This window comes from Onychomys torridus, chromosome 2, assembly GCF_903995425.1.
Source record: "Onychomys torridus chromosome 2, mOncTor1.1, whole genome shotgun sequence".
In the NCBI taxonomy this organism is placed as follows: Eukaryota; Metazoa; Chordata; class Mammalia; order Rodentia; family Cricetidae; genus Onychomys; species Onychomys torridus.
This window is the reverse complement of record NC_050444.1, coordinates 141,563,948-141,585,024: the sequence shown is the minus strand read 5'-3', so window position 1 is coordinate 141,585,024 and position 21,077 is coordinate 141,563,948. Positions and strand designations below refer to the sequence as shown.

At 47.1% G+C, this 21,077-nt stretch overlaps 1 protein-coding gene across 3 annotated transcripts in view; it reads left to right on the top strand.

Moving 5' to 3' along the window:
- C2H1orf94 (chromosome 2 C1orf94 homolog) overlaps positions 1-21,077 on the top strand; it is a 42,766-nt gene that overhangs the window by 3,372 nt on the left and 18,317 nt on the right. The window contains exons 1-3 of one of the 3 annotated variants that reach the window (XM_036179380.1): positions 2,568-2,614; positions 15,717-16,408; positions 20,588-20,848. In XM_036179380.1, the coding sequence (XP_036035273.1) occupies positions 15,967-16,408; positions 20,588-20,848 (703 nt within the window). In that variant the 5' untranslated portion in view covers positions 2,568-2,614; positions 15,717-15,966. Of the gene's footprint in view, positions 1-2,567; positions 2,615-14,238; positions 14,286-15,716; positions 16,409-20,587; positions 20,849-21,077 lie in introns of those variants that run through there. The other 2 variants (XM_036179379.1, XM_036179378.1) reach the window with 2 other exon arrangements.

The following is a 21,077-nucleotide window of genomic DNA, read 5'->3' as shown; positions in this document are numbered from 1 at the left end:
AGTTACAGACGGTTATGAGCTGCCATGTGGGTACTGGAGATTGAGGCTGGGTCCTCTGGAAGAATACCTGGTTCTCTTCACCACTTAGCCATCTCTCTAGATCCCCAAATAAGTTTCTTGACCCTGTCCCTAAATGTCTCAAAACCCTTGACATGAGGTCTTGGAGGCCATCCTGAGCTGTCTGAGTCACTTCTGTGATGTCCTTGCCAAGCAGTCATTCACACCCTCTCTCAGATGGAGGAGTGTCATGTCTGAAGCTGTCAGCTCTCTCAAAGGGGCTTGGTTTCCCTAGAGCTGAAATCTGTTCCCAACAAACTAAGTGATCGGTATTCTTTCCTTGGGCTCCTGATTTATGCTCTCCTGATCTGTAATGCTTTAGATGGTACAAGACAACAGCAGACCCCTCCCAGGACTTTTTGGCTTTGCAAGATGAATATCCCTAGTTTTCTTTTGCTCTTTAACTACTCGTATATTGGCTTCCTGTTCGTGCTCACGGCAATGAGGTCCCCAGAACCAAGTGCAGATATGTGAGTGGGATCCATGCATGCTGACTGTATCCCCCCTTGCTGCATTATATATTCCTGTTAGTGATGATTGGCACCACAGTCACATTCCTTTTCATGCTGTGTTTGCTTTATAGGCACATAGGAGTTCCTTTACTCAATCAAACAATATGTATCAAATAGCTGTGCCCAGTGCAGTGCTAAGTGATGGGGGACAATTCTTTTGAGCTAGATAAAATAACAGAACATAAGTAAAATTTAAACCAAAAAAAAAAAATCTATGGTAACTTCAAACTGTGAATGTATTCTTGTTGGGGGAGACCAGCAATAAGCACATAAAAGAGGTGAGATAATATCAGATAGCAACAAGTATGGCAATGGAAGAAACAGCAAGAGACCTGTTCGGCTGAAGGTAGACGCCTAGGAGCTGAGTCTCCAATGCCAGTGAGCAGCTGGTAGTCTGACAATACTGGAGGAAGCATCTAGGTGGAGGACAGGAGATACAGCAAGTGCAAGGACCCTGAAAGGATGATAGGAGCTCTGGGAAAGAGGGTGTGGCTGGAAGGCCCTGAGGGACGGGGACATAGTGCCAGTTGACACCCAAGTCAGGCTGGCGAGTTCTTAAGAGACCTCCAAGTGTCACCGCGTAGAGCTGAGGTCTAGTGCAGATGTGGTGGCACACTCTGGGAGGTCTTCGAAGATCCCTTCAGTTTCTGCGCAGGGATGGCTTAGGGTGTGTGAGAGAAGTCAGGTCTCTGAGAAGATGCTACAGTAGACCAGTTGAGGCCCCCATGGGACAGTCTTTGGACCACAGTGACTGTGCCACAGATAGACGGAATAGAGGGTTCCATGTGCAGCATGAGGGAACTAGGGACCCTGATAATGGCTTGGGCACACTGAGACAAAGAGGTGGAATGCAGGGTTTTTACCTCGGGGTTGAACAATGGTGCCATTTAAAGAGGTGGGGAAGAAGTGGGGAGAAATGGGTTTTGGCAAGAAATCAATAGTTCTGTCTAGAGTCAATTAAACTCCAGAATCCTGCTCAGTTATCTTTTAATTAGTCTTAAATTTGGGCTTAGAGAATTGTGGCAAGCCACTTACTGACTCATATTCCAGGATTACATATTCATTCATTCGCCACAGCATCACTAATAAAATTCCTCAGCCTCAGAATGGGGGCTTTGGGTTTTCTCTTGACTCCATTGCTCTGACTACAGAACAGTACTTGTTCATTCATTTCTGTTTGATTCCTTCAATGAATGCTTAGCCTTCTGTAGATGAGGCCCAAGTGCTGGGCCACAGGGATACAGGGCTAAGAAGGGAAAAACCTCTTCCCTTGAAGAGTTGCCAGTCCAGTGAATAGGGTGGGACACAGACTCATCAGACAGCAGCAATATCCAGGAAACATTTAGTGTGCCCTTAACTGTTTTCAATCTAATGTGTTGGTGAAACATTATTTTGTGACCGAAAGAGGAGACAGGCCCTGACATCTTTCATGGAGCTTCAGTGTCTTGCCAAGGACAATGGGTGATGTAAGACAATAATCATGCTAATGAGGGAGCACATGATTAAGACTTAGAGAAGGCTTTCGAGATAGATTGGGCACCCCTGCACTGCGGCTGTAGCAGATGATGTTGGTACAGTTCCATGATAGAAGACGGTGTCATAATTAACAGTAGCTTCACTGTCAAGGCTTCCCAAATTAAATGTGTCCCTGGTCTTGAGGATGGAGAAGCAGAGCTTGTGGGAAGAACTCAGCAAGTTTGGGGAAGGATGGGAGCTTCCTAAGGATGGAGTGTACTGTGAGCGAGAAAGGGAGTGGGAGAGTGATCCTGTGATCAGCCTCCCTGACTGCTTCCAGACCCTCCCTGGGCACGTGAACTTGTCAAATCGGGTTGAACCTGCTTTGCAGAGGTCAAAGGCTTTGCTGAGTGTCCTGTAAAGTCTAGCAGAGAGATAAGTCTGCAGGAAGAAATCTGTATTAAGCACTCACAATGCAAGCAAAACAAAAAGCAAGATCAGAAGGAGCCCAGCAGCCTGTTTTTTTTTTCCCCCCACAGCTGAATCCCATTTGTTCCAGTAAGACCCTTGTTCAAGCCAACCTACACAGGGTAAGCCAGAAAGACTTGAGAAGCCAAGGCACTCACTGCCTTGTCTGAATGACTCTCCCAACAGGGCAATTCTTTCTACTATCGTTATTAAGCAATTGAGTGGATTTACTTTGCTAGAGAAATCGCTTCAGACACACATTGTCTTTGACTATTGTCTTGAAAGCATGGAGCCTGGAGATGAGAGTAAAACTAACAAGATCCACACATGGAGACCCATCCTGACATACGCCTCCCATTCCCAGGCAGTTTTGGGCGTCTTTGCTATCTAAAGTGATAAGCCATGCTTTCTTCCCCTCCAGGAGTCAACACCTCCTTGAGTCTGGGGAAGGCAGTTGGGCACCCTGCTGCTGGAACACATATTCCCAGGTCTCTCAGTAGTTGGAGAGTGATGTCAGGGACCCTGTGGGCTGCAGGTTGGGATCCATAACAGGTGTGCCTCCCTCCTGAGCCCCCCTTTTCCAGGTCTCAGAACCTCTCCACCCCCACAATGTTGACATTGTGCTGCCCCCACCCTTGCCTTGTCCCATGAACTAAGCGCATGACATTCAACATCCAAACAAAACAAAATTGGGAATGAGCTGGGCAGGGCAGCCTGGTGCTTTACACTGAAGTTCATGTGTTCCAGGAGATCCCTGCTTACAGCAGTCTTCCCCACAGGGCAAGCCAGAGAAACCTGGGGAACCAAGGAGCTGCCTTGTTTGAACGACTCTTCCAACAGGGCAGTTCTTCCTACCGCTGTTATTAAGTAGTTGCACAAACTGGGGATCCAGAGGCTCCAGAGCACCAGGCCTTTCTCCTCCAGCTCCTTCCATCTTGGCCTTTGAGTCATCGCTTCCTCATTTTTGTCATTTCTACTGCTGCTGTTCTGGTGCATTTGCTTCCTCTCCCTGCAAGAGGTCCTCCGCCCTTCCCCAGCTTCATCCTCCTGAAGCTTGTCAACAGCCCTGCCCAAACACCTCACATTGGCCTCTGTTCTTTTGGCTTGGCCGTCGGGAGTCTGTGTAGTAACTCTGTGTAGTATCTCTAGGCATACATGTCCTCTTTCAGTGTTCTGTAATCTGAGTACCAGCAGGCATGCAATGGCCTTGCCTCTCTACTCAGGCTACTCAGCTATCAGGGATGCTCTTCTCCAGTTTATCTCTTGAATTCCAATCTGGTCTTAGAAATGGGAGGTAGTACACCATTTTCTCCATCACCTTACCCTGTCTCTCTGATAGTGGGGATTAAACTGGGGACTTGGAGACTATACACTCCCTAAGCTTCCTCCCCTTGCCCTCATCTGAAAAATGGAGAAAGGTTATAGTCACTACCCTCAAAGGTTGTGTTGATGGAGCAATGAATATGATGCCAAATGGCACCTGGAAAAAGAGAAAAAGCTCCATGTTCCTCATCGTCATCATTATCACCGCTCTCTCTCACCCTCGTCACACCACCACAACCATTGTCATCATCATTACCATTGCCATCATTATGACTGTCATGGCTGTTACAATCCTTACCAGTATCATATCATCACCACTGTTGTCAGCATCAGCACCATTGTTGTCATCCTCATCACAGCCATGGCTGTTACCATCATCACCATTGTTATCACCAGCACAATCATTACCATCATATCATCATCATCACTAATCACACCACCATCATCACCACCATTACCCCAATTATTGTCAGCATCATCACTATCAGCACTATCATCACGCCACCTTCATCATCACATCACCATCTTTGTTGCCATCACGATGACCGTTCCTCCTCCTCATCACCACCACCATCATCACCTTCACCATCACTGTTGATATTGGCAGAGATGAAATGACAGCACAAGAGTGCAGGGTGGAAAGGAGGTTTGACGTCTCAAGAACCAGGCTGAAGGAAACTACTCAAGCAAGGGACAGAGTCTTGGGAGCCAGAGACTTTTGTAACTTCTATTATCTAACAAGAGAAAGCAGAGGCGATTACCACAAAAGACAAATGCTTCCCTGGCACCAGGGACAGGGTGTTGTAGTCTTTATAACAGTTATGGGATTGAAGAACCAAATTAGAGCCAGTGCTCTGATTGCCTGTTGGCCACAAGTATGCCGGTCAGCTCCGTCCTGGTATGGGAGTCTTGATGTTCTGATGAGGTGATGGCCACCTGATGAATATTGTACACTGCCTTGTGGCAGTGGTCCCCTCTAACACCGCACCATGAGGTCCCTTAAGGACAGGGGTTATGTCTTACTCATCCTTGTTTCTCCAGTGTCCAGCCAAGTTCCTGGCACTTCATGATTATGCAGTATATATGGATGAGGGAGGAAGTGAATGATGGATGAGCTATTAAAATGCCACCTTGAGGAGAGTGAGGCCTAGAGGTGGCTAGGATCCAAGCAAAGGATCACAGCCATCAGAGAGAGCATTGAGGCATGTAGGGAGAGAATATCATGCAAGCCAAGACACGGCAGGTTTTGTCCTTCTGCCTTAGGCTGCATAAAAGGGAGCTCGCATGTTCTTGAGCAGCTTGTATGTTCGAGGACTTCAGAAGTCAATGTACTCTTATTTCATTTTCCTAGCAACCTTTTCATGTAGATGGTCACTATCACTCTCATTTTGTGTCTGGGATGACGCTGGAGGTCAGGCTAGACAACCTGGCCAGCTGGAAGAGAGCCGAGATAAGATATGAAGCCTGAGGGGCCTTCAGTACCTGAGCTGACTGGACAGCAGACACCCTTCCCAACAGCCTTCTGTGCCTGCTTAACACCAGGAGTCATGAGCAGGGAAGGAAGACAGATCATGATTAACGTCCCGTCCCGTTTCCCCGCTTCCCGTGTCCCCCTTTGTAATTTAATTTTATGGTTTCAGGAGCTATGTCGCAGGTTGTGGGAGCCTGCAGAGATGGGCCACCAGTGGTTTGGTTTAATCCCCTTTTTAATATCTTTGTTGCAACGTTCTTTCCAATTCAGCTCCCAAGTCACATTAAAAAAATACCTCTTCCTTGGGGTAAGCCTTCCCTTATTAAACAGATTCAAATGAAAAGTTTTAAAGATAATTTGAACAATAAGAATCACTCAGTAGCTCCCAGCCGAAGCTCCTTTATTGCTGTATTTATTCCCAGCATTTCCTGTCTCATTGCCCAGCTCACTGAGTCCCTCATTCTCCAAACCCAGCTCTCTCAGGCCTGGGCCCCTCTCAACACTTGTTCCCCTCAGGAGGACTCAAGGAAGGGGCATTGTGTGGAGGGACGTGTCTCACTTCCACTTACTGATGACTGATAGTCCCAGGACTCTGTAAAGAATCTAGAGGAAAAGTCATACATCCAGGCTGTGTCTAAGAAGGAAGACCCACTAAAAATGTTTATACTTGAGACAACACCCCAACACCCTGGAACCTGCAATAGAAACCAGTGTCTTACCACTCTTAGACACTTCCAGAGCACTGTAGGGGTCAAAGGTGAGAAATCCCAGGCTGACAGGGTGAGAAATCCCAGGCTAAGGGGGTGAGAAGGAGGAGTTTCAAAGAAAAGCACTCAGGCAAGAAGGAGGCTGATATTTACTGAGTCCACCATGCGTTACTGGGACGTTCTTGGAAATGGACTCCTCTATGTGTGAAGACCTTTGCTGAGAAATGTGATAAACAGGCTTGGCATGCTGGGAGCAGAGCGATTTTACAGTGTTGCTTACCTTTGACCAGGATGGTGTCACCATCCTGTCCCCACTTAGCAGCTGAAGAAATGAGGTCTCAATGATTTTACACCTTGGGCAGCACTGGTGGAGCCCAGGCTATGTATGAACCTGGCCTGCAGGACTCCAGAGGCTGCCACCAGGTCTGACTCCCCAGCTCGGCTCTCGGGCTCACCCTGCTGCCTCTCAGTCAAAAGCGCTAACATTTGCATAGTGCTCCTTACAATTTACCAAGCGCTTTGGAATTCATCATCTCACTTAATCCTGCTGAGTCCTGGAGAGGCTAGGAGGACTGGCAGGGAGAGAGGGAGCTGGGAGACCAAAGCTTCTTCAAGACCCTCTTTACATCCTGGATTCACTACCAGAAAAGTAATAGCTGGCAGCTCAGCAGGGTTCCAGGTACCTTGGGGACCTAGGCTGCCTAGATGTCTATTGGACACCACCTCTAAACAGAGAAGTGGTCTGGGTCTCTTGGTGGCCAGAGAGGTGGACTCAACCTTGGTTTGTAAGCAAGAGGTTATGGTGTGTGTGTGTGTGTGTGTGTGTGTGTGTGTGTGTGTGTGTGTGTGTGTGGCTTTGGGGTACATGTATATACACATGGCTGTGGTGTATGTATGTATATATGTATGTATGCATATGCATGGTGCATGGCTGCAGTTTGTGTATATGGTTGTGATACATGTGTACAACATGCCTGTGGTATACATGTAGTGTATGTGCTTCACTATGGTGTGTGTACGTGCTTGTGTGCCCGTACATGTTTCTGGGGTATACCTCTATGTGCATGGGTGTGTGAGTATGTGCATAAGTGATGTGTGGGCATGGGTATATAGTGTATAGGGAGAGGAGACCCACTAATTCAGTGAGTACTGGACCTGAGCAGGAGAAGATGGAGGAAGATAGGCAACTTTGATGAGCTAGCTGCCTCAATTCCCTTCCCAGTGGTCAGAGGCCACCCTGGATGGTGTGATATATATGTCATGGGTACAGGATGTTGGCCTCTGATTCCATGTAAGCAGAAAAGCCAGAAACATCATTGTCTTCAACCCTAGCTAGGATGGGTCTCCCTTGGGGAAAATTCATGCTAGGTGCAAGAGCCCCCATCTCTCCAGGGAGGCCTCTCCTTGCCTGGAGCCCTTGGGTACAGTTGTCTAGATTGGTGTTTGTGATCTTTCAGAACCTGCAGTACACCACTCCAGGCTCCTCTGGAATTTAAAGTTTCCATTAAGGAATTATGTTATTCTAATGGGCTTTCCTTTCTATGTGATTTTTTTTCTTCTCTTGCATCTTTCAGTACTCATACATTGTTTCGAGTATTTAGTGTTTTAACTGTGGCATGCCATGGGCAGTTTCTTTTCTGGTCTTTACTATTTGATATTTGGTGTGCTCCTTGTATGTGAATGGCTGTGTCTTTCCTTAATTTGGAGAAGTTTTCTCTTATGGACCTGTTGAAGATATGGTCTAGGTAACAGGTCTGGCATTCTTCTCCTTCATCTCTACCTATTTTGAATATTTGTGTCTTTTCACGGTGTCCCACAGTTCCTGCCTTCTTCTGTTTCTTTGTCCTTCTCTTTCCTCCTCCTCCTCCTCCTTTCTTCTTTGCTTGTGTGGTCTAATTACTCTACTTGAACTTCAGATCTTGATCTTCTGTTTTTTGCCTGATCCATTCCACTCGTAAGGAGTGAGCAGGTGGGGCTCCCTATGCAGTGTGAGCGAGCCGGAGACATGGAGGCAGAACCCGGAGTTTTGGGTTGGGTTCTTGGTTGAACAACGAAGACATTTTAAAAAGTGGGGAGAACTGGTTTTCTGCCAGATATCAATCATTCTCTCTAGAGCCAAACTCCAGAATCTTGTTTAGTTGTCATCTGATTAATTTTAAATTTGACTTAGAGGATTGTGACAAGCCACTTACTGAAGAGGATTACATCTTCATCCATTCGCCACATCACTAAAATTCCTCAGCCTCAGAGTAGGGGCTTTGGGTTTACCGCTGACTCCATTGCTCTGACTGTGGAACAGCACCTGTTCATTCATTGTTTCATTTGTTCAACAAATGCTGTTTGACAAAAACCGTGGCCTTCTGTAGGCCAAGCTCTGAGTTTTCTAATTGGGTTGTTGAGGTTTTTTTTAATGCCATCTTCATCCCAGCATGAGTTTTCTTCAATATCTCTCTACTGAATTCAGTTTTCAGGTCTTGGGTTGTCTTAGATATTTCATTGCCATAGGGTTTTGTTTTCTTGGACCTCATTCAGGCATTTACTGCTGTTCTCGTGAAGCTAACCAAGCCGGTTTGTTCTCTCCTCTTTGAATTTGAGTGCTTTGATGAAGTTTATGATTGTTCTTGGAAGTTCTGTGTCTTAGTGTTCATCCAGGGAATTCTCATTAGAGAACATCTGTATGCAACTGGTGGACTTGATGGGATGTTCTGTCTTGGCCTTTCACATTGTTTGTGTATGTGATGAGACCTGGGAATGAGGATTTCTTTCTTTCACTGGTTGTGACTGTGAGTCTGAGACTAGGCTTGAGGGTTTGGGATAGTGTGGGTGGGCAAGGTTCCCAAGACACCCCGGGTTGGGCTGGGACACACATGTGTATCCCAGGCTAGTCCTGGAGGATGGGAATGGTATGGAAATGTTAGCCTCAGGCAGACTTATCAGGCTGGGGTATGTGCCTGGGACCAAGCCTGGAGGTTGGGAACAGTACAGGCAGGCCTACCAGACAGAACCGGAACATATATGCACAACCCAGGACAGGTCTGAAGACTGGGGAAGGTGCTGGTGGACTAGATGGAATTATCAGGCTGTACTTTAGTACAGGATGTGTGACTCAAGCTCGGCTTAGTGGTTAGCTCTCAATTAGCTTTTTGTTTGTTTGTTTGTTTGTTTGTTTGTTTGTTTAAACGCAGGATTTCTCCTGTAGTCCTGGCTGTCCTGGAACTTATTCTATAGACCAGAACTCGGAGATCTGCCTGCCTCTGCCTTCCAAGTGCTGGGATTAAAGGCGTGTGCCCCTACCACCCAGCCCCAAGCACATTTTAAGTCTTTACTGAGTCCTGAAGAGAAGCGGCTATCAAAGGATTGGATAAAAGCATGATAAAGTAGAAATGTTTCATAGGATGATCATACTACCCCACTGAGGCTATGGTAGGGAATGCTTAGAGTGGAGTCATGTGATAAACAGTAACACTTAGTCAATTTTCATAAATAAGACCTGTGGCTTAGAGGTGAGGCCCCTTGCTAAAAGATCTGGCCTCTGGGAAGTGGCGGAGAGTCGAGTCTAGCTTCTGTCTCCCTCCAGGAACTTACCTCTTGAGTGTTCTACCATGCTGTACCCCACCAGATAGATTCAGAACCATGAGGTCAGAGGTCAGTCCGCAGATGGACCACAGTTCAAGCCTGAGTCTGTGTGTGATTCCAAAGCCTTCGACTTGCTTCAGTCATATGGCCAGGACACTTGGCCTGAGTGATGTGTTTGTCATTAGTTTAAGATGCCGTAGCTGGAAGAAAATATTTGTCTTGATGTCCTCCTTTGGTGCTAACAATTTCCTGCTTGCATTTTTCTGTTGTTTGGCTCAGCCGAGTAGCAGTTTTCATCTTTGCTCTGTGTTATCATGTACACAGAACTGCTGCTGGGGAGCTAACAACATGCCTGCTTAGTCACTATGCTGGGAAGGGGGGCCAGCCAGTCAGCAGCCTTTAATTTTACACAATTCTGTACATTGCAAATGCAGAAATAACACAGCATTGGAACCTCAAGCACATAATTGTCATTTTCAGAGGTTGGTGAAGCAGAGGGGCTCGCAACCTTGGCATGGCTTCCAACTTGATCCCTTTGTCAGGAGCCCAGGAGTTAGGTTGCCTTCCTGGAAGGATTCACTAGCTAGAGTCTGGTAGATTTTAAGGACTTTATCAACCCAAAGGACAGAGGGGTGCCAGGACTAGCAAAACTCAGGGGGAATCCTAAGGGCTGATGAAACGATTCCATGGGTAAAGGGCTCTGGGCAAGAGGGACCTGAGTTCAGATTACTGGCACTCAAATAAATAAATGTTGGGTATGGCAATGCACATCTGTAATCCTAGGGGTGAAGGGTGGGGCAGGGCAGGTAGATTCCCCAAGCTCATTGGACAGTCAGCCTAGCTAAACTGATGAGTTCCAGGTTCAGTGAGAGACCCTGCCTCAAAAAAAAAAAAAAAAAAGGAAAATGATCAAGGAAACCATCTAATGTAGACCTGTGACATTGATGATGATATGTACAAACAACCGAAAGAACATCTCTCTCTCTCTCTCTCTCTCTCTCTCTTACACACACACACACACACACACACACACACACACACACACACACACACAGAGTTTCCTGGTGGATTCCAGGAAATGTGCTTATCTTTGAACTTAGCAAAGTTAGCTGGTGCTTAGAAAATGGTGAAATCCCAACTGACTGCCAAGAGTCAGTGTTGGTTCCCTGAGGGTTTGCACCTCCCAATCCCTAAACCAGTCAGGGAGTATGGGCAGCTGATGAAAGGCCTTTCCCTGTGCCTACCAGGGATCAGGCTAAACAGGAGCAGGGGTTGGCAGTGGGGGGTGGGAGTGGGGGGATCATCTGATTAGCCTAAGAGAATGTCAGCCAGACCAGAACTGAGGGCAAAGCCAGGCAGGTTGCAACAAGCAGAAGCTGGCACAGTTCTTGGCCAGGAGAAGGGAAGAGAAGTTACGGCAGGGGACAGAGACAAGAGAGTTCATTCATACATTTAGTCAACAAATCCTTGCCTAGCTGGAGCTTTGTGACAGGTGCTGTTCTAGGCTCCAAGGCACATTGGTCATCACCCAGATATAGTCCCTGCATTCATGGAGTGCATATGGTGGGGAATTAACATCTTTTTAATAATAATAATAATAATAATAATAATAATAATAATAATAATAATAATCACTAGATAGAGGCAGATGCTATGAAAGAAACAGACCGATGGAGACTCCCATAGATCATGCCCCTAGTAAGAGAGGGCAGACATTTCTTTAAAAATCAGACACAGGGCTGAAGAGATGGCTCAGAGTTTAAGAGCACTGGATGCTCTTCCAGAGGTCCTGAGTTCAATTCTCAGTACCACGTGGTGGCTCACAACCATCTGTAATGAGATCCGGTGCCCTCTTCTGTTGTGCAGACATACATGCAGGCAAAACACTGTGTACATAATAAATACATAAATCTTTAAAAAAAATCTTTAAAGAAGTAAAAATCAGATAGAAAAGGCCACTTGGAGACTGTGGCACCGGAAGTGACACCTGAATGTTGCAGAGGACCCAGGCAAGGAGCAATCCAGGGGCTTGCACAGATCATTCGTTCTACAGGAAGTGCAAGAGCCCTTTGTCATGGGAATGAGCTTGGCATTTCAAGGAACAGATAAAAGATCAACGTGGTGAAAGGAATGGGAGATGGAGCCAATTTACGTAGTGTCCTGGGGATCATAAGGGGGTTTGGATTTTATCCTGTGAATAATGAGAATCCACAAGGTGGTTTTAAGCAAGGGAATTGCTTGATCTGAGTTCTGAGAATGTCCCTGCTCTGTGACCATGGAGTTTTCTAAAACAAACAGGAAGGAGCCGATCTTATTTTCTTGGGGATAGAGGGGACTGAGAAGGCTGGGAAGACACGGGATTAAGGACTTCGGGGTACGTGAGGAATCTTGATCACTGCAGGATGTTTGATAAAGATTCTCACGGAGGCTTGGAGACTGGATGCTATCAGGTTGCTTTATTTTCCCCACGTGTTGATACTGGATTACTGTCATTCTGGAAGTAGGATCTTTGACACTGTCCCCATGGCCTTGCCCTGGACTCTTCTCCAGTTAGACGCTTCTAACTGTGAACAGGTGGAAGACTCAGAGGACATGCTCATCAGACATGCAGCTGACATGTAGCTGTCAGGAATGGCTAATGCCATGGATGACAGGCTCAAGATTCACCATGCTGCTCGTCTAAGGGCTAGCATTACAGGATGAAAATGCCAACATCCTTAATTGCATTCAGACTGGGGAACAAAGCTCAGGCAGGAGCTGGGGGATTTTGATGGAGGAACTCTCCAGAAAGAAGGCTGGCTAAGACTGGAGGAGTGAGTACAGGTGGTGGACCAGCCGTGTTCCCCCACATCAGCTTCCTCTCTAACATGGTAACAAGGTCCTCCGTATTTCAAAGGGAAACCATTCCTATCTGTGACATGGGAATGGTGCTGTCAGGTGTCCAGGGGTGTGGAAGGATCAAGTGTGGACATGGATGCTGATACCAGGCCTCTCTTGTGGCTTTTGGTAGATTCATAATCAATGACGCCTCGAGTAGCTTTTGTGGAAGGTACCTGGCGAGCTCACAGCCAGAGTGGGCACCTCTATTTTAGGTACAGTGTTTTCTTCTAACTTTTTAGCAGCCCCATTGGCCTTGGCAGAGTATGCAGAGGGGAATGAGCTGAATGAGCTGGGTTAAATTGTTCTCAGTGCCCACAGCAGTCTGATAGTGATGTCAGACTGTGGAAAGGTGGCCTGGGGTGCCTTTTTTACAGACCTAACCACTGATAAAAACAGGATTGTCTGGATTGCTATGTACCAGGCTTGCACTAAGCCCTTGCCTAACTTACCTACGTTACAGTATCTTCAGAGTCTAATCCTGAGAAGAGAATGTGGCCTTGACTTGACAGGTGCGAGAAAACAAGGCTTATACAAGGGCTAAGGGGCAGCACAGGAATTCCCACTCAACACCCACTGGTTCTTTTCCATCACCTGCCTTCCAGGCTGGGAATAATGAGAGTATCAGTTGGATGTCAAGTAGGGACCATGACTGGGGTCTTTTGACACAGAGACCTCAAGGTCTTTTAGAAGGTGTTTTTGCGGAGGACTTAAGGGATGACTTAGTCATTCAAGTACTCGCCTTGAAGTGTGAGGGCCGAAATTCAATTCTCAGAACCCACATGAAAGTGGCGATGAGGTGGTATATACTTGTAATCCCATCCCTAGGGAAATTGAGACTGGAAGATTACTGGGGCTTACTGGCCAACTGGTTGATGAACTCAAGGTCAGTAAGAGACCCTGTGAGCAATGAAGATAACTGAAGCTGAGCTCTGGCTTCAACACTTCTACTAGCACACATTAATTTCCCACATACACACACACACACACACACACACACACACACACACACACAGGAAAGCAGTTTCTTTCCTGCCACTTGGCACTTTTGAAGGTTCCGTGGTGACTACTGTGTGTGTGTGTGTGTGTGTGTGTGTGTGTGTGTGTGTGTGTGTGTGTGTAACCCAGAAACTAAATACAGACAGCAGCAAACTGACTAGGGTGATGGCCCCGGGAGCCTGCTTCCAGCTTTCCCTATGATTGGCATGTACAGCCTATGAAGGACCTTGTTGTGCCCCCTTCCCACCTCTCTTCCTCCTTCAGCTGGGTTAGTAGTTTTAAAGGAAACCCCAGACATAATTGATCTATATACATTTAGCATGTAGCTATGATCTGAGAGATAAGGGCTGCTTTTATTTGTTGTTTAAGTGTGCCCACAATGCCATGCTCACAGTGTTAAAAAATAAGCATCCTTGGGGTGAGGCTAATTCATAAAAGCTATTGGCATTTGGCTTTGCAAGGCAGTGGTGGTGGTGGTGGGGGGTAGGGAAAGCAAAATCCGGTCCTTCAAGTGACTGGTTCCTAGGACTTGAGACTCACCAGATTGCTTGAAAGGAGGAGGAGGAGGAACTGAAACTTGGGGCATCCTCTTTACTCTGATTGTTCCAGGGGCACGGCGGTGAGAGTGGGGCCTATTTATAGCCCTAAGTCTAGACATGGGAAGGAGGCAAAGGGAAGGGGGTATTGGAGAGGGCCAGGGAGAGGGAGAAGAGAGTGTGAAGAGAAATTGAGAGTAGGACGTGGGCCTTCCCCTGTGGACTGTCAAAGACAGGCTCTGCCCCCCTGCTTCTGAGTGAAGTGTGAACCCACCTGTTTCTGTGCACATCTGTGTGCATCGAGGTATGTGTGTGTGTGTGTGTGTGTGTGTGTGAGAGAGAGAGAGAGAGAGACAGAGAGAGAGAGAGAGAGAGAAAGAGAGAGACAGAGAGAGACAGAGACAGAGACAGAGACAGAGACAGAGACAGAGACAGAGACACACACACACAGAGAATATGTGTCTGTGTTCTCCAGCCAACAGCACTACCAGAAAAGCAGGGACATCCTCTGAACACTGTTTTAGGTACTTCTTGTGCCCTCTTAGCGGGTAGTGGGTTGTCAGACAGACCGGGTCACACAGATTAAAAGTGACTGTGGCTTACCCACGGTAAAGCTACAGCAGTGGAACCCCACTCACACATCCCTTCTGTTTTCCCTCTGCCTCCTAACCATCTTTCCTCTTTGTGTGCCCTGAGAGGATGCTGAGAAAGTTTCCAGAATGTTCCAGGCACAGGCAATGCTACCTACCCCTCCCAGGAACCCTTTCATGTATGCATAGCAGGCACTTCTAAGCTGGGGGACCCTGGCTCCCCTGGGAACGCAGTGGAGGAAGGTGCCCCTTCACCAAGGTTGCTGCTGGGTAGTTGGGAGGGCAGGCTTATCACCTTCTCCCTCACCTGAGGAGAACCAGTAACCAGGAGCTAGGACTTCATTGGCTCACCAAGCACCATCAGGCTGTTGGAGTCTAGATCATTAATGGTGATCAGGGACGGGGGATAGGGGACAAGGGACAGGGAGAGCCTTATGAACCAGTTCAAGGTCCAACCAAATGCTTCTGTCATCCACAATAATATTCCAGTTCAGATGCCATGACCCTGTCAGAGGCCTTGCCAGCAAAGGTAGATACAGATGTCCAGATGGTCACACTGTGGAATCCAGGATTCAGGGTCCGTCAGACTATGAGCCTGAGCTATTGCAGACATTAAGAGCTGACAGGTGTATGACCCTTGTGACAGGATGTCTGCACTGTTAAAACACCCCTCTGTGATATTCCTGGGAATCACACAAGGGTATCAGAGTATCTGAGATGCTGACCACCTTGCTCAGGGTCACACAGATTAAAAGTGACAGAGGCAGGTGTGAGCCTTACTGTACACTCCGCTGTCCTCCAAAAGGCTGTATTGCATTCCTGGAGACTTCTTCAGGCTCTAGATTTTATTAATTGAACTGCTTAGTCACAGCCCACCCCTTTGTTCCTGGACAAATTTCCCCAGTGAACCAGAGTCTCTCTGCTCTTTGTTGCCTTGGGGCCTGAGGAGGAGGGGACAGACATCTTCAGCACTATAGTCCAGTGGGTGATGTTGGCTTCGTGTCTGCCTGGCCCATTTTTCCCTCTCGAGAAAGCAACAGGTTTTTCTCATTAGGAAACACGTTTTCAACAGGCAGTGGACCCACCTTTCCCTGAGGCCTGCCTCCTGCTGCACTAAGTCTGCTGTGTCTTTGAACCTTCTGCAGAGCTCTGGAGCTGAGCAGTGGCAAGGACGAGATCTCCCTGTTGGTGGAGCAGGAGTTCTTGAGTCTCACCAAAGAACATCTCATCTTGGTCCAGGAGAGCTCTGGGGAGCTGGCGACACCTATTGTCACTTCCCAGGGGACCCGAGAGCTGGCTTCTTGCTTTCTTGTGCCTCCTCTGGGGACAGACAGCACTGAATACCCAGGTTCCCCTATATCGGCTGGTGACAAGCTTCAGGAGCAGAAGCTGTCCATGCCCATCAGCAGCAGCAGGCAGGACTGTGATTCGGCCATGTCTACAGTCACGGGCATCCTGCATGCTGCCAAGGTCAAGAGTGTCAAGGGATCTAAAGACAAGAGTCACAGCCTGGGTGCCTCTAATTCAGAGATCAGCAAGCTCCTGGCCCAGTTCCCACTGAAGTCTACTGAAATGTCCAAGGCCCCTGACAACAAGATGGTGCTGGAAGAGACCAAGGTCATTAAGGATTTCCTGCAGAATAGCATGTTCAACGGCTCCGGACCCCTGGAGCCCATGGGGCTGGGCCCATCCCTGCTGCTGCCACCGCCACCACCTCCTCCTGCATCCGCTGACAAGCTCTCTGAGTTCTGTGCTCCGAAAAGGCAGCTCCCAGTGTTTGCCAAGATCTGCTCCAAGACTGAGGCTGACCCCACTCTTGAGGGCCACCATTGGATTGGTAAGTGGGACGGGGAGCAAGGAAGTAAGGGGGGTTTCAGGGATCAGGAAAGCTGATCAAGACCATGGTGCATCCTGGTGCAAAGCAAAACAACACAGTGTCTCTATGTCTCTAGGTGTGTGTGTGTGTGTGTGTATGCATACACACATGTGTATGTCTGGAGGCCAGAGGTGTCAGGTGACTTCTTCTGTGGCTCTCCATCTTACTTCATGAGATAGGGTCTTCTACTCACCTAACACATAGCCCACTGATTCAGCTAGAGTAGTTGGCCGGCCAGTAGGTACCAGAGATCTTGACTGCCTCTCCAGCACTAGGATTACAGACAGGCATCACCACATGCAGCTTTTTATATAGAAACTGGGAATCCAAACCTATGTTCTCAGGCTGCTGTGACAAGCATTTCACTAACTTAGCATCTTTCTGGGCCCTGGAAGAGGTATAATTTCCGACTTTACTAGGAACCCAGAGCACGCTGGAGGAAGTATTTACCTTATAAGGAAAGATTCCAGCCTGGGGTCTAGGCTAGAAAGGAAAAGTGATTGGCAGCTGTGGATTCTTAACCTCTGATGGAGGCATCCACCCTGGTCACCAGGACTGGTCCACTCTCTCTAGGGCTTAAGTTATCCAGGCATGGTTCAAACTGTTGGTCCTGGGATTTGTTCTCTGGGACTCTAGAGGCTTAGCTAAGTATATTTCCAACAACTGAATGAGGACTCCACAGTCTTCCCAGGAAATTCAGCCCCCTCCCAGTGCTCCTGTCTCCTCCATGGGTTTCTGCATTGTGTATGCTCCATTGACAGAGCCATTTGCCTGAAGTCCCCAATTACTAGGAGAATAGATTCTACTCATGCCAACCAAAAGAAAGGTCACCCCAAGCTGAAGTGTGATAGTTAACTGACAGTGACTGCATGGGGAGGGCTCAAATACACTTCTTTGAGAAGCAAGAACAAGGTGACTTTCCAGAGCATTCTACATTCTGGAGTACTTGTGGGACCCCAGGAAATCAGAGCTGAGATGACAAGCTGGACTCTGCCCAGCAGGCCTGGAGGAGTCACAAGGCTTTGGAATGATGGCTGTGGGTGGGAGGGGCTTGAACCCCCCCCCCCCCATGGAGGGAAATACTTACCCTCTCCTTCTAGAGGTACTCTTCATGTTCCTTGCTGAAGGGGCTGTATTGTGTCCATTTCCCCTCCCCACACTCAGAAAATGACTTTGTGCACAAACCTGTGGGCAAGGTGTGCCAGAGGGAGCTTTTCGTAGAGTGAGTGCATTCCTCAGGGAAAGTACAGGGGCGGTACATCTGCGGATGCCTGCATGTAGATTGGTGAGTGTGCTTGTCATGTGTGTCTATAGAGTTATGAGGCAGAGGGTGAGATAGGTATGTGTGTGTGCATGAGAGAGAGAGAGAGAGAGAGAGAGAGAGAAAGAGAGAGAGAGAGAGAGAGAGAGGGAGGGAGGGAGGGAGGGAAGGAGAGGGAGAGGGAGAGGGAGAGAGTCCAGATGTCAGAGGGGTCTTGCAGATGTTCAAGGGACTGACTGTAGATGTGCAAGAGGCTGCAAGTATGCCAGTCTCTGGGGAAAATGACTATTATTAGTGGGTATGTTATTTCAGCATTCTAGCTGGGGGCTAAACTCAGCAACCAGAGGAACTCCTGAAAGAGACTCTGGGGACATGTTCTGCTAAAATTGTCACCGTCTCCTAAATTGGCCCTGGCTAGAGCATTGCTTTCCTTTGCTAGGAAGGTAAGGTCCAGGTCCATGCAGAGGCTCATGAGGCTGCTGGGCTGGATTGCAGGGGGTCCATGATATGGTGGGATCACAACCACTGCCATAGGTAACAAATGAAGCACAGGGCCTCAGGTACAGCTAGTACCAGAGCTCCCAGGTGCCTGCAGCCTGTCCAGAGCAGCTCAGAGCCATCCCCCTGCATGCACATGGGCTTCTTAGCCAAGCTCTGCAGAGGCTTTCAGAGACAGCCAATCTGAGGAAGGAGTGAAGGGCAGAGAGGGCAAAGCCCACTTTCTGCTTCTAACAGAGAAATGCCTTAATAATAATTATGTCCACATATGAGTATATGTATACATTATATAATGTATAATATAACATGTGTATACACATGTGAGTATGTGTATATATTATACAATAGATAACTTATGTGTATACACATATGAGTATATGTATTTATTATATAATATATAATATAACATGTGTATACACTTATGAGTATATGAATATATTATATAACTTATGTGTATACAAATGGGAGTATATTATATATTATATAATATATATACATATACTCATATACATATATATTATATAATATATAATATAACTCATGTGTAACACATATGAGTATGTGTATTTATTATATAATATATAATATGACTTATGTGTATGCACATGTGAGTATATGTATTTATTATATAATAGATAATATAACTTATGTGTAGGCACATGTGAGTATATGTATATATATTATATAAAATGTAATATAACTTAAATGTATAAAAATTTATAAAGCTGTCTCTCTAGTTCTTGGTCTCAGGAACCCCTCAAACACCCAATCCATAGATGCTCAAGAGTCTTATACACAATGGCATACCACCTACCCACTCCCTCCTACACACTGTAAACATCTATTGATTACTGATGGTGCCTGATCCAGTGTAAATGCTGTGTAAATGGTGGTTACAGTGTGTGGTCTAGGGAATAATGACAAGAAATTGTGTTTTCATTAAAAACGCAATTCTTTCTTAGAATGTTTTCCATTCACTGCTCTACACACAAACACCCCATTTTTGAAGAAAGCATGACAAAGCTTAGGGAAATGTGGGCGAGAACTCTATGGGGCTGTCACAGGTGTCAGGTGTCAGAATGTCCTTCTGCGAGGGATGGATGCTCAGTGTGTGTGCAGTCAGACCTGAGTCTGACACCCATTGAGTCCCTTCTGTACATTCCAGTCATTTAAGATGACTCACTTTGTCCCTGTGATGTTTCCTGGTATTTGTCTGTACTTGCTCAGGCCCGTGACACCTTCCTGATAGCCCCAATGAGGGTCTTGCTAAACCTTTCTTTCTTGGTTGAAGGATCCTCTCTGACAGACAAGATCCCAGCCAGTGTCTTCTCCCATTCTGTCTCTTTGTCACCTCATGGTGCCCATCAGCCTTGTCCTAGAGCTATTTCTGAGCACATCTCCCTCTTCCTTGTGTGAGCTCCTGCAGGGCAGCCTGGTTCTGACTCATCACTTTGTCCCCAGTACTGAGGGCAAGGCTGGTGCTGATGGGAGAGCTGAATCGCCTGTGGGAATCACAGCAGAGGTGAAGTTCATGATAAGGGACTAAGCAGCATGGCTTAACTGTGTGTTCTGTAGGGATGTGTGTCTCCTTCCCTAAGCCATGTGCTCCCTCATGGCCAAACCACATCCAAGCTACCTCATATCCTTTGCCTGGCACTACAGATGGAAAGAAAGAAGTAAGAGAGGGAGGGGAAAGTGCTGGAAGAAAGAAGAAGAGAAGGGAGGGAGGAAAGGAAGAATGAAAATGAATGGCCAGGCATAGAGGTGCCCACCTTTAATTTCAGCACACAAGAGACAGAGACAAGCAGGTCCCTGTGGCCTTAAGGCCCTGGTCTACATAGTGGGTCAACCAGGGCTATACAGTGAGGCCATGTCTAAGAAGAAAAAAAGAAAAAGACATGGGTAGATGGATAGGTGAATGGATAAACAAATGTATAGATGAATGGATGGGTGGATAGATAGATGAGTGGATGAATGAATGGATAGGTAGATGAACAGATAGATGAATAAAAGAATAAGTTGCTGGCTGGATAAACCAATGAACAGATGAGTGGACTGATGAGTGAATGGAAAGATGGATGGATGGATGGATGGATGGATGGATGGATGGATGGATGGATGGATGGCTGAGTTAGGTGGGTGAATGGATTAAGGGGTAGATGGATCAGTAGACAGGTGGATGGAGAGATGGCTGTATAAGACAAGGATGTCAGAATGGGCAGCAATCAGAGGAGACTTCTGCATGAGCCTGGGGATGCACCTGACTGAAACACAGTCCCTAGTATGGCCTGGACCTTAGTATGAGCTATGGGCTGCAGGAAAATAATCCACAAAAAGTATTTGCTTCTCAGAGGCTTTGACTCAGTTTACTCTTTCTGTAGAACGGACCCCTGGTGCCAAAGAGCTGACCAAAGGTCGAGAAAGCCTCTTTCTCAGCCAGTGGCCCCAGAGCCGAAAGGACACCTGTGGTGAGGAGGGTCACAGTGACTCAATGGGCACCATCTCAGTGACCCTGCCAACCAAGAAGCCTGTGTGGCCGGCTGAGAAGAACCTGCTTTATGAGATTTTTGGGGCCACTAAGAACCCTGGTGGGCAGCTGAGGCTTCGAAGCAAAATGGATATGGATGGGCTGGATCTGAAATGTAAGTGAACCTTCCCTGGGTGGGTACCCAGTAACTATCATAGATCCAGGCAGGGGTACCTCATCCTGTCCATGGGCAAGTCACTGTTTTCCCTTGGGCATCAGGATTTTTAACTCCATAAAATGGAGGAAATGATTTTCTCCCAGCATCCCCTATGGGAATCCAATTGCTAGAGGACTGTAATTGGTTTTCAGAGATTCCACAGGCACAAACAACAAGTGATGTGGTC